The sequence below is a fragment of the Propithecus coquereli genome, unplaced genomic scaffold, assembly GCF_000956105.1.
Source record: "Propithecus coquereli isolate 6110/MARCELLA unplaced genomic scaffold, Pcoq_1.0 Scaffold43, whole genome shotgun sequence".
Taxonomy (NCBI): domain Eukaryota; kingdom Metazoa; phylum Chordata; class Mammalia; order Primates; family Indriidae; genus Propithecus; species Propithecus coquereli.
In genome coordinates this window covers 8217126-8231264 of record NW_012150063.1, presented here as the reverse complement: position 1 = coordinate 8231264, position 14139 = coordinate 8217126, and the positions used below count along the sequence as shown (strand labels likewise).

The following is a 14139-nucleotide window of genomic DNA, read 5'->3' as shown; positions in this document are numbered from 1 at the left end:
GGTAGTGTTAGGGCCTAGAGACCATAAGCAGCAAATAACCAGCCATTAGCTTCTGTATTATGCTTGCTTGCTTAAGAGAGTGGAAAGTTTTCAGCTGACCCTTACTGACCCCGAACCTGCTATCTCGCCTTCGTTAGGGCACCTAAGAATGTAAGGAGGGAAACCGTGCCTTTCACACAGCTGTCCACGAGACAAAATAGTAACCTGGGCCAGAGGGTCGGAACGCCCCGGAGCACTGAACCGCCCAGCAGTGCTTCCCCCGTGTGAAATGTGATATGGCTTGAACAATGAGATGTCAAATGTATGTTGGCTAAGATTACTGTTGTTATACTTGCTTCAAAGTAAAATTATAGCTGTGACTTGTAACTCCTACGGAACTCATCTAAGAGAAGTGGAGAATTCCCAAAACCTCCCAGACCATGTCGGCCCAAGATAGGATTGTATCATGGTTAGGACTAAGGCTTTTTTTGCTTCTATAACTGTGCTTATGCAAGCAATTAGATGATTTATCAGTGTGTGGTTTTTGTCTTTAGAAGAGCTGGTCTGTCCTGGCTCAGGACTGCTCTCTGTGCAGCCGTCTGTGGTGGTGCAGAGGGTAGTCGCTAGCCAGCTAATAAAGACTCACAATTTGGCTCAGTTTCGGTCTTAAGTGGTCTTTTCTCGCACTTCGAACCATAACAGTAGGAGAATGTAGATTCGCAGCAATAAGTTTCAATAAGTTGAAAAGCAAGAAAGCATTTTTCGGGCATGTTGCCAAAAGCATGGGTATTCTTCCATAGTATTTTTCCATAGTTCACAACTGGATCTTTGTTAGCATCAAACAATGACTTTAAAATGTCATCTACTGAGAGCTCAATCAATTCCATCTATAATTATTTAGGTGCCTTGGTGATATCAACTAGGTGAGGCTGAAATGCTAATTTGAGTGTGAAATCATGATTCTCAAAGTCAGTGAACCTTTCATTGTATTCCCAATTAATAGGTCTATGACAGCTGTGCATTCTTCAAATGATTAGCATATATCATCCTGCTCGTCAATGACCTTTGCTAACTGGTTTCTTCTTTCATCAAAATTTATCCAAAATGTACTCCTTTCCATCTGACCCAGGGTCATCGTTAACTGTCACCTGGATTATTTCCATCACCTCCTCACTTCCATCACCAGGATCTTTTTCTACCCTGTCCCTTCCCCACCCCCAAGTCTATTCTCATCACAATAGCCAAAATTACCCAGTCAAAATGTAAGTCTGCTTCTATCACTCCTTGCTCAAAATGCCCTAAGGACTCTCAGTTTTCCTCCTACTAACAATTACTTCCAGCAGCCTACAAGACCTGCATGACCATCCCCCCTTGGCCACTTCACTGACCGCATCTCTTACTATTGTACCCCAGTTGAACTTGCCTTCTCACTATCCTTTAACATGATATCATACAGGTTCCTCAGGCCTTAGCGCTGCCTGTTGCTTTTCTCTGGAATACTCTTCCCCCAAATATCTGCATGACTCATTCCTTCATCTCCTCCAAGTCTTTGCTCAAACGTCACCTTCTCCATGCCACCTACCGTCACCATCCTGTTTGGAACAGTAAACCTCCCCACCCCCAGCATACTTTTCATGTTCCACCTTTTTCTGTAGCATTTATCACATTCTAACAAACCACATGATTTACTTTATTACATTTGATATTGTCAGACTTTTCTACAAAGGCTGACATTTTTGTCTCTTTTTTTCATTGACATATTCCTAATGCCTATAATTTGTACCCAATAAATATTTGTGGAATGAATGAATTGATCAAATGAACAACCATTCCTTCTACAATCACTACACTCCTCCTCCTCTTCCTCTTCCTCCTCCTCAACATTCCTCTTCCTTAGCCCTTCCTTTTGGCACCATGTAACATATGGTACCATATAAATATTTGGTATTGACATATGACATATGGTGCACAATAAATAATTGTGGAATAAATAAATTGAGTGATTGAATGAATAAATGAATGATGCTTCTACAGCTGCGTTATTACTACTGCCATTTAGAGCCACCCTGTTCCTTGGCCTTTCCAAGATCACTCTCTGCTTTCACCTTCCTGACCTTGCCTGGGCAGGAAGTAAGATTCAGAGCCAGAAGTTACTGAGCCAACAGTATAGTGTTTCCTCAGGCTCCTACAACTATCTCAATAAAAAGTTTTTAATTCTGAAATGCAATTTTGTTTTTGGTATGAGGAGGAAGGGAAGGTGTAAGAAAGATAGTGGGTTTTTTCGTTTGTTCGTCCCCAAATATGCCCTGATCAATGAAACCTAGAGTGATTCTTTCCAGATGTGAAATTCTAAAAGGATTCATAGGTAAAGTTAATGGATCCCCCTTTAATTTTGAGAAAGTCAGTGATGCACAGAGCTTGTGCCACAAAACAGGGCAATGCCCATAAATGGTAAGTTCAACCTCTTGTAGTGGATAGACAGGGGCTTTGGCTATATGAAATTTAGGAGACAACTGAGGAAATTTGAATGCTGACTGGACATTTGATATTAAGTAATGTTTTATTCCTCTAGGACTCATATGGGTATTGCGGTTGCTAAAAATGAGATCCTGTTTTAGAGCTACATACTGAAGTGTTTATAATAGAAATGATATAATATCTGAGATTTCCTTCAAAATAGTCAAGTCTGAGGTGGGGGGAATGGGAGTGTGCAGATGAAACCAGATTGGATATGTGCTCACAGCATTCAAGCTGGGTGATGAGTACATGGAAGTTCATGATATTATTCTCTCTACTTTGATGTTTGAAGATCTCTACACTAATGTGTTTAAACATCCCTTTGTGGAATTTTTCATTAACTCCTCATTTGATCTCCTACACCTGCTACCACACATCCTCGACTAGGAAAAACACAGTCCGTAGGTACACACACTGACAGCATGAGCAACCAGAGCGAGATCCTGACATTTACCCAACATTACGGCTGTTTGCAGACACCTGAGAGTCAACTTCCTTGGGAAAATCCACTGGAAGCAAAACAATGTAGAGCTTACCAGAGTTCTGCCTCCTTTTTTCTCCTCCCCGAAGCCTCTACTTCACCTACTCTTCTCCAGCCTCTGCCTATTTGGGGGAGCATTGCACTTACTGTACGGATAGTATCTTTTTAAGCACTGGAGGGTACCTGCCAAATATTTTTAGTTAAGTATAGTCAATGTAAGACTGTCCTTCTCAATACTAATTAAATTTACTCATTTCCTTCTGAAGACTCCTCCAGGTTTGTGGCATGAGGATGTTTACGTGACTATTTGCTGTGGCAGAGAGAGATGCAATTACTTCATGCGATCGCTCTGCAGCCTAAATCTGTGTTTAAACCAGTGTCATGGCTCGGACATTCTTTGTGTTCTCACTGTGCCAGGAGCTGTTCTAAGAGCTAGAAATATGACCGTGACCAAAGAGAATTCCTGTCCTTTGGAAGCTAACATACTAACACAGGAAGACACGTAATGTGTAAGCAAACAGATGAGGTTCCGATGAGATGCTGAAACAGGGAGATGCCACGGAGACACTGGCGTAAGGGTGCGGGCGTTTTAACAAGGGTGGTGAGGAGGGGTCTCTGAGGAGGCGACATTCGAGCTGAGATCCGAATGAGGAGAAGGAAGACCTGGTGAAGGAATATTCCTGGCGGAGTTAACAATGAGCGGAGGAGCCCTGAGGTAGGTTTAGTGCATTTAAGGGAAGGGTCAGTGTGGCTGGAGCATAGAGACTTAGAGAAAAGGAAGACGAGATCAAAGGAATTCTCGAGGGCAGCGTCTTGGTGGTGGTGAGGGGGCTGAGGTCTATTCTGGCAGCACGGGAAGCTCACTGGGGAATGCGAAGCAGCAAGGACATCTGATTCGATGCTCTCTCTGGGGTGAGCGCATCCTGGCCACCGTGGGGAGGACAGACTGCAGGAAGGCCCGCGGCCAGTCAGGCCTGCGAGAGACAGCAGAGCACGGGCAGAGCTGCAGCGGGGACTAGTGAGGAGCCAGGTTCGGGGTGTGTTCTGAAGCAGAACCAGTGGGCTTAGGGACGGAGCGAATGCAGAGTGGGAGAAAGGTTGTGAGTGGAGTAAGCCGGGCGTGGACGAGAGTCAGCTCTATTCCAGCACAAGCGTAAAATACTGGGTGGTTAGAGACAGAGGTCTGGGTGGGAGATGTACATTTAATAGCCATCGGCGTAAAGACTGTGTATTGTCTAGCAAAGGACATTGAATAGGAGAGGCTTGGGAGATAAAATAAAAGTTAGCAAAAATGTTTCAATGGGGGTATGCCCAACTATGCCGAATGCTGCTGAGAGACAGAGGGAGACATCAGACTGACTTTCAGCTTTGAAGAGGCTGCTGTCCTGTGGCCCTCATAAAAACTGTTTCCGAGAAGTGGTGGGGACAAGCCAGACTGGAGTCGGATGCTGAAAAGACAGTGTGTATTTAAAGCTTCCAGAAAAGTCTGCTGTGACAGGAAACAAATACATAGGACTGTCACTGGAAGAGAACGGACAGGCCAAGGAAAAGTTTTTTGTTCTACGTTAGTAATATTTGTAAGCCAGAAGAAAGGATCCAGGAGAAGAGAATTTGATGGTGCAGAAGGATGCAGGGAAAAAGGGATATTTGCAGCATCAAAGTCCTCAAGAAGATGGATTTCAGAGCACACATGGGAGAGCTGACCTTAAACATGAACAGGGACACTATTCATTGTAGCTCAGAGGAATATATAGAATCGTGTGGGCACATTTGGAGTTGCACTGGCAGATCAATGGTAGCTTTATACTTGCCTTATTGCCTGTTTTTCTCTATAAAGTCATCAGGGCAGAATTAGAGCAAGGAAAGGATTTTAATAATCTGACGTGCAAGAAAGTATCAAATGGCACCTTGATTTATCAAAGAAGGGTGGGAGGGTTGTTTGGCAGGGCTGAGTATCTATTTCAGATTTGTGGTAATGCAAAAGACACTCCAATCAGCAGAACTCGGTGGTTTTTCTCTAACAATATTCAGCTGCCAGGGTGTGGATACCAGTAATCAGAGAGTTGGGTTTATAAACAGAGTTGAAGTTTGCCAGGTGGGGACACAGTAGCTAAGGGATGGCTGCAGTGCTGGACCGCTGCATCTAAGCTGAGTAAGAAGACAAGTGAAATGAGGGTGATGCGTATGACAAAGCAGCAGGGTGAAAGGATGAGGCTTCAGTGGGATTAGAGAATTGCTTGGAAGGGACCACTGGAGCAAATGAACTGGAATGATGGAAGCCACAGCTACGAATCAAGGTTTGGGAAGCGGTACAGTCACATAGGAGAAGGGTATGGCTTATGAGTGGGTGCCAATGGAGGGGAAGAAGATATCCTTGGGGCTGAAGAAATCAAGGCACGGGATGAGTCGTTTATGTGGACTCACATTTTCAAGAATGAGCACAGAAGGAACAAGAAAAAGGTTGGGAGCCAGATGCTAGAATTATCCATGAAGGAGCAGGGCATGGTAGGGAGGTCAGGAGGTTGCTAATAGTAAGTTGGAAAAGTCTGAAGACTTCAAAGAATCTGTTTTGTTTGTTTAATAGAAGAAAGACAGGAAATGGAGCAAGGGGGCACGGGAACATCCACCCTCCTGAGGACCCGCAGGAGCGAGGCTGGGGAGAAAGCCGGCCACGAAAGGGCTGCAGGGCAGACATCCTCCTGGGGGAGTGGAAGCGGACACCAGGTTTCTGCTAAGGCAAGAAACACAGAGAAAGCAGTTAGGAAAATTGCTAAAAATAACAGACCGAGTGATAGAGAACACAGAGGAAGGGTGTGGGAGGGCAGGGAAGAGTTGAGCATGGGGTTAGATTAGGTAGCAGTTCTTAGTCCTGGCTGCACAACAGAAGCAGTTGGGGAACTTTTAAAAATACCGATGCCGGGGCCCAGATCAACTGAATCAGAATCTCTAGGGCTAGGGCCAGGGTATGGACAGCATAGTAACCAAACTTTCAAATAGAGTTGTCCCTCAGTGTCTGTGGGGCATTGGTTCCAGGAGCCCCACGGATACCAAAACCCATGATGCTCAAGTCCCTTATATAACATGCCATGGGGTTTGCATATAACCTATATACATCCTCCCGTATGCTTTAAATCGTCTCTAATTACTTATATCCTACTACAATGTAAATGTCATGTGAAGAGTTGTCATGCTATATTGTTTAGGCAGTAATGACAAAGGAAAAAAGTCTATTTGGTCAGTACAATGCAAACATCCATTCATTTCTTTGAATATTTTCAATCCGCGGTTGGTTTTCTCCATGGACGCGGAACCCACAGAGGGCCAATGCCTATTTACACACTGAGACAGGTAACAGACTAGAAGGGGGAAAAATACCATCAGTGTTTACCTCTGATGAGTTCAAAGTATTAAGGGTGAAATGTTTTTGTATTTTTGAAATTTCTTACATTCATTTTATGTTGAGAAAAAAAGTTTTGTTTCGGGGAATTGTTTATTTCAAAGAAAAGAGTTTATAGTACAGACCCAATTCCCACACTTTGCAAGTGAAGTTTGGTCTGTCTGACCCAATCTGTTTCTGGAGAAAGGAGCATAACATGGGCTTTGCAGTATCAAGAAAAATTATCCAAAACTTGGAAATACAGCAAAAGACAGCACAGCATGTCCTTTCAAAGTCACACTGCCACGGATATTTCTTAATCTAGGGCAGGCGTTCTCAAAGTGTAGTCCAAGGACCCCTGGGACTTCCCAAGATTCTTGGGAAAGGTTCTCCCTTTCCAACTACATATCTGTGTGAGGCCAGGTTTTCTTCATATACTTCAACCAAAACATATTACAACATATGAATGCAAAAACTGACATGAGAATCCAGCTATCTTCTGATAAGCCTATTACATGTTCTATTTGCAAAAGTGTAAAACAATTCCATTTTTTCTCAAAATATTTGAAATTTATCATAAAAAATGTTAACATGTAATGAAAAGGCAGCTTACAGATTGGGAGAAAATATTTGCAGTCCATATACCTGATAAGGGATCAATATCCAAAATATATAAGGAGCTCACACAACTGAATAACAACAAAAAAAACATAACAGTTAAAAAATGTGCAAAGGGCCTGCATAGACATACCTCCAAAGACGGCATAAAAGCAAACAATGGTTATGTGAAAAGCTGCTCGACGTCACTAATCATCAGGGAAATGCAAATCAAAACCACAATGAGATTATTACCTCGCACCTGTTAGGATGGCTTTTCATAAAAAAAGAGATAACAAGTGTTGGCAAGGGTGTGGAGGAAACTCTTGTACACTGTTGGTGGGAATGTAGATTGGTGCTGCCACTGTGGAAAACAGTATGGAGGTTCCTAAAGAAATTAAAAATAGAACTACCATGTGATCCAGAAATCCCTCTTCTGGGTATATACCCAGAGAAAAAGAAATCACTACCTCGTAAAGATGTATGCATGCCTGTATTCACTGCAGCACTATTCACGATAGCCAAGATACGGAAACAAGTGCCTATTGATGGATGGATAAAGAAATTGTACATACATACACATGCACACACTGAAATATTATTCAGCCTTTAAAAAGGAGATCCTGCCATTTGTGACAAGGATGAAGCTAGAGAGCATTATGCTAAGTGAAATAAGCCAGGCACAAAAAGAAAAAGGCTGCATGATTTCGCTGATATGTGGAATCTTTTTAAAAAAAGAAAGGAAAAGAAAAGGGACAAAAATCGAATACACAGAAACAGAGAGTAGAATGGTGGTTACTCGGGACGGGAGAAATGGGAAGGTGAGGGAGAGGGGTACAAAGTTGCAGTTACGTGGGATGAATAAGTCTAGAGACCTAATGTACAGCACGATGACTATAGTTAATGTGAGATTGTACACTGGAAATTTGCTAAAGCAGAGAGATTTTAGGTACTTTTCCCACACACATGAAAAAGAGGGGCTAACCATGTGAGATGAATAATTTGCTTGAGTGTAATAATCACTTCACTATGTATCATAACAGTATATGGTACACTGTAAATATATGTAATCTTTAAAAGTTAACAAACAATGGGCCTTTACTTTAAATATTTTAACATTTTTGTTTTAATTTCTAATATGATAAATATTGATAGACCATTTGGGGTCCTGAAGTTTAAAGAGTATAAAGGTGCTGAGGCCAGAAGTCTGAGACTCACTGATCCAGGTATGTTTGACTTTGTTATTTACTGCTAAGGGCTTAGAGTCCTCAGCGTACTGGCTCCAAAATGCCCCTCCTGGTGGACTACATAACTCCTGTTTCTCTAATTCTGCTCTGAACCAGCTTTTTGCCATCTCATTGGTTAGGTCATTAAGGGGTAGAATAAATTTTGATATGTGTTCATTGCATTAATTTATTTGTATGACAGCCATGTGTAATTTTGAAGATTATACCTTGATAAGAAGTATGATCTCTGCTGCTGATTTATAAAACTTAGCCCTGAGGTTCTTTTCTCTGTACTCAAAAGCTGATGAAAGAACAGGGAATATTTTGAGGTCTCATATCATTCTTAAATATTTCCCTAATGAAATGAAAGATTGCAATGATACAGCTGTACCTAGAACTAGTTTTTCTATTGCCCAGGGTAGAGTGCAGTGGCATCATCATAGCTCACTGCAACCTCAACTTAAGCAACCCCTCTCTCTCAGCCTCCAGAGTAGCTGGGACTACAGGCACATGTCACCACATCCAGCTAAGTTTCCTATTTTTTGTAGAGACGGGATCTTGCTATGATGCTCAGGCTGGTCTTGAACTCCTGCAAGCAATCCTGCCTCGGCCTCCCAAAGTGCTAGGGTTATAGGCATGGGCCACCATGCCTGGCCCTAGTTTGTTCTTTAATGAAAGGACCTTAAAGGAGAGAACCAGTCCAAAGCTTATGAAGCAATGCAGCACAGTTCTGAAAGAACATCTAAGCTTAAGAATGAGTCTAATTTGGGAGAGGCAATATTCACTTTAGTATGGAGGAAAAGCATACTTTCAATCTGTTGTCAACATCTGTCCTTCCCACCATAGGCTCCACTTCCGCCCCAGGGAAACAACAAAATACTGCATAACTTTAGCTCTAATCCAGCCCATGTTACAACATTCTGAGCATTTACTATGCACAAAATACTTGATAATGTAAAAACCTAAACAATGTATAAAGTATGGTTTCTTCTTTCCAAGGAGCTCAATGCAGTTGAGGAAAAGAACTTACCGATAAATGCTTTCTTCCACAGACAAAATAGCCATGACCACCATCCTCCAAAATCCATCTTGTTTGTTCTCTTCAGGAAGCAGAGGGAGTTAAAAATAGGTATAATTTGTGCCATCCCCATAAAAAAAAGTCTACCAGGATTTTAATATACATTCTTATCACATCCTCCTAACATCCCTAAGAGGTAGATATTATTCCCATTTTATAGATGGAGAAGCTGAAGGTAAACTGCTACATAGGCGTTTGTCCAAGTCCACAAAGTGTGGATGGTGGTGCTGGAGACAGAGCTCAGTTTTAACTCTAAAGTCCATCTCCTTTTCCTAGAATTGAAATTTAAGTTCTGCCAGTTCTAGGTTACACCAAATGTTTAGGTAGTCTTCATGCTTTGTAGCTGGGATGTCTGAACGACGCCATTTTAGATGACCTCTCTTTCTCGCTGTCAGTGGCTACAGACCCATTTAGCTCCAGAATAACTATGTTATTTCCTAATTACCATATAAACTTGTCAGAAACTTTTGTTAAAATTCTTAAATAGAGCCCAAATGACAGGGAGAAAAAAAAAAGTATGGACAAGCTTCAAGAAGTACAGGTGGCCGAACAGAGTCTACAGATGGAGCCTGAAAACAAGCAAACTTGAGAGCACAATTTTCTGTTCTTGCACCTGCCTCCCAAGCACACTCCATATTTTATTTGATTCTCTCAAGAATCCTGTGGCAGGAGGAAAACTGTCATAAAAAAAAGTGATAGGCCGGGCGCAGTGGCTCACGCCTGTAATCCTAGCACTCTGGAAGGCTAGGGCGGGAGGATCGCTCAAGGTTAGGAGTTCGAGACCAGCCTGAGCAAGAGCGAGACCCCGTCTCTACTAAAAATAGAAAGAAATTATCTAGACAACTAAAAATATATAGAGAGAAAAAATTAGCCAGGCATGGTGGCACGTGCCTGTAGTCCCAGCTACTCGGGAGGCTGAGGCAGGAGGATCGCTTGAGCCCAGGAGTTTGAGGTTGCTGTGAGCTAGGCTGACGCCATGGCACTCTAGCCAGGGCAAGAATGAGACTCTGTCTCAAAAAAAAAAAAAAAAAGTGATAAAAGGTCTAGTGTTCTCTCAAAACCCCATTTACCTTCAGAAGAATCAAAGCAACCATGTGAGCACCTAGGAAAATACCGTTATATGAAAAAAAATCACATGCAGGATAATTCTTTGTATTAAAAAAAACAAAAAAGTATATTTTATGCATATACAGTTGTGTCAATAAGCACAGGAAAGATTTCAATATTCATACCCAAGTAATGGTTACCTCTCAGGTGTACAATAAAACAGGGAAATTTTCCCTTCTTGCTTCGTATGATTCATCTTTTAAAGTGGTAATATTATGGTTTATTTCCACCTTAAGTATCAGGAAAATCTTGTTTTCTCCACTTTTTAGTGCTTTTCAGAATGCAGCCAAGATAGACCTGAGATCTTGAGTTAGCAACATTTGTCTGTGTCTCAAGCTTCAAAACTGATTCAAACCTCTGGAGGTGTGTAGTAGAGTCCTAGGTTTGCAAGCCTGGGATGCCAGATTGTCTCAGAGGACCGTCATGAGCACGACAAAGCACTAACATATATATGGAAGTGTTTCACTGAGCTATGCAAAGGCTATGATCCTCTCCCCACAACCCTTGTATACCTATCTTTAGGCACTTTTGACCTGACCAGCTAGTATCTTCAGCTGTGAAGAGCCCAAAATGTCACAAACCTAAAAGGATTTAAAAGTTGTTTTTCACTGAAGTATGTTAAGGGCAGCTTAATTCCTCAGTTTAAATTCCAGCAAAATGCAAATCTGAAGGGGAGAAGTTCCTAGGACCTAATATAAGATTTAAGTAGAGAAGGTAGCAATTCTCTGAGACGCTTAGGAATGCTCCACTTGAGCTTTGTTTGACCAGGAGCCAACAACTTGAGGAGTCCCCAAAGTCAAGTTCTCTATATGGAAGAGGCTCCAGACACAATCCAAGTAAGATAGTCATTTGATGAGTAAACTCTAGCCAAGTGAGAGGACAGCTGCCAGAAGCACAGCTATCAGCAATTCAAGCGATTTTCACCCTCACCCTACAACTATGACATGAATGGACAAACGCTAAGATATGCAGATCAATTCTGGTCAAGTTAGACGGTGAAAATTCAGGCTATGAATTTGTAAGCTGAACCCAAAAAATGTGTGCAACAACCCACACTAACCGATAAAGCAGCTAATCAAAAAGCCTACTTATTACCTGGCTAAAAGGCTAAACAACTGATTTCAGAAAAGCCATTTTGGATGTACACATAGTAGAGCACTAACAGCCACCGTCACAGTGTGTTCTGAAAATTTATGGTATATTTTAATAGGTTCTTCACCAAAACCAAAACCTTTTTTCAATCCCATAATAAAACAAGTAATTAAAACTAGAAACACTCATGCCTATATATATAGCAAGGATAAAGTCCCTAGCCTGCCCAGCTCAACTCTGAAAGTAAAATAAGGCAAGCCAGCCCAGCTCAGAGTTCTCTGAAAATACAACCTTCAAAGTGAAATGATGCTATTCAATTCTTACAAATAGACTATTTTCACTGAAGCAAGGATGACCAGCTATCTTCGTGAGAAATATATAAGGCATACTCAAAGCTGGGTCACAAATGATTGCCCCTTTCACAAAAGTAAATTATGTGTGTCTTAATTAGAAGATGAAGCATTTGTCACTGAGAAAATCATCTCTTTTAAAAAACCTAACTTGCCATATAGATTAGTTACTAAAAATTGTACCACCAGAAAATATACCAACACCAAAGTTATTTCAGTCAATAGTTTTCAGTGTGTCTTTAATATCTTTTATTACTTCTTGCTAATAATATTCAGAGTCTTCTAATTGAAACATCAAAGCGCTTTCTTGGAATCCTGTGGAGAATTATGTCTTCTTTGGGGAAAACACTCTTTCCAACAAGAAATACTAAGAAATTCAATGGTCTAGATTTAACACCTTTTTTTTAAGGTAAGCTATGTAAGTCTTTAATTTCAGAAAAACTGCTATTATAGAACAAACTTTTTATTTTTTAATTCATAAAAACAGTCCGCAGCATTCATAAAACAGGGTGGTAGAAGAAATAAAAAGAGACACTTTTCAGGTGGATTCTTTATGTTTCAGAACAGATGAGTGGGTAGCAATTTAATACAGAAGGAAACAAATACAATCCAGATAAAAACAGGATCTGAATGGGGTGGGAGGGAAGATATACCAACCAAAGTAAATTTAGAGCTTTCATGCAAACAACTCAACATCTGAATTTTCTTCGCTTAGAAACCAAACTAGGTGCTTTAATAGGTGTTCATAAAGAAAACTACAAAAGTACTGAAAAAATGTTAGCCATACATACACCACAAAAAAAAAAAAAAGAGAGAGAGAAAAAGAAAGAAATTAACAAATCCCCAGCTACACCTAGGCTAATCACAAGTTTGCCCTTACAGAGAAAGACGCAGAAAAATAACTTTTTACAAGCTTAGCTTTGAGGTACAATACCTTAGAGCTCTCAAGTTGGGTGTTTCCTGCTCATGCTCTTTTCAGTATAAACAGACATGGTTTATATAGTGGAATACATACTTACAGAATTCCTTAAAAAAGAATCACAAGTTTTATTTTATATATACAACAAATTTTTAATTATGTACTGAAAATAAATTACAGGAAATAACTTTAAAATGCAACAGAGGACAAAGTCACAATAAACATTCCCATTGAATTCCCTTGGGGTGGGGGGGGAGATTGCAGTGCTCAAGGAAGATTAAATATCACAAATATATCAAAAACTTCAAATTGTCTATGCATTCACACACTGACATGAGCCACAAACATTCCTTTCACAGGGACTGTACTTATTAGCCTACCACGGAACCAGATTTTGCCATAAACTACAAAACTTTTAATACAAAATTGTATTTATATATTTATAATTCATATACATGCCCTATCTGTGATTTTAGAAAATAAAAGCTGCACACTGTACAGACACTCTTAACTCATAGCTGTAGGCAACATTTTTGGATGGAATTTCTCCCCCAATAAAATTAATGGCATATTTTATTTACATGAAGGCTAAACTGCAAAAAGACAGTTCAGTTTCCCAGATATGCATCTCCTTTTTAGGGCAGGTTTATAAATTTAAAAAGGCAAGACAAATGTACACCTCAGAATTACTTTCTTAGCTACAAGAGTTGTCGTGTAATTTCTGTGAAGTTTCTGATACATGCATTTACGTAATACTGGCATTGAAGGCAGTAAAGCAATATATACTTTTAATGTAGTGGCTCAATAAAGGCTTCATTGTCATTCCAATCTGATTCTTGATACAGTGATTCATAACTTCTCTAAAAATTAAAATCTCAATGGGACACTGTGTTAAAGAGATTCTAAATAGATTTATTAAAATATTTCCCTGAAATATCCTTTTACATAAGACAAATTTCACTAACATTAGATTAAGTAAAACGAAATAAAAGAATTAAACATGGCACAAATGTGCATGATAAACTAATGCTCCTCAGCCAATCTGCATGTCTTAAGGAGTCATTAAAAGAATGCTTAAAACCAACAAACAATTTTCACACTCTGTGGCAGCCATCTGTGAAGCCAGTCATACTAAACTACTTCTACAGTTGATTGTAAACTTTGGTTTATTCTGAGTTCTCATTGTACAGCAAGCATGAAAAAGAAAAGAGAGTGGAGTCCATGAGGAGATGAACTGTCAGTCTGTCTTTAATCTGGCATGATGAGACACCTGGTCAGTCAGGCCTGCTTTGATAGAGTTTGTTACAGACTGCCTTATGTTTTCCTCCATCAAATTATCACCCAGGGGCTTCAATACCTGTGGTATGAGAAATGTGCAAAACAAACAAAAATGTGAGGTAAAAAAAGTTACATATAA

At 40.4% G+C, this 14139-nt stretch overlaps 1 protein-coding gene across 2 annotated transcripts in view; it reads right to left on the bottom strand.

Annotated features, from left to right (window-relative positions):
- Window positions 1–12853: 12853 nt before the first annotated feature.
- Window positions 12854–14139, bottom strand: part of ATL2 (atlastin GTPase 2) — a 59172-nt gene continuing 57886 nt past the window's right edge. For both annotated transcript variants that reach the window (XM_012653856.1, XM_012653857.1), the window contains exon 13: window positions 12854–14079. In XM_012653856.1, coding sequence (XP_012509310.1) covers window positions 13960–14079 — 120 coding nt within the window. In that variant the 3' untranslated portion in view covers window positions 12854–13959. The remainder of the gene's footprint in view (window positions 14080–14139) is intronic.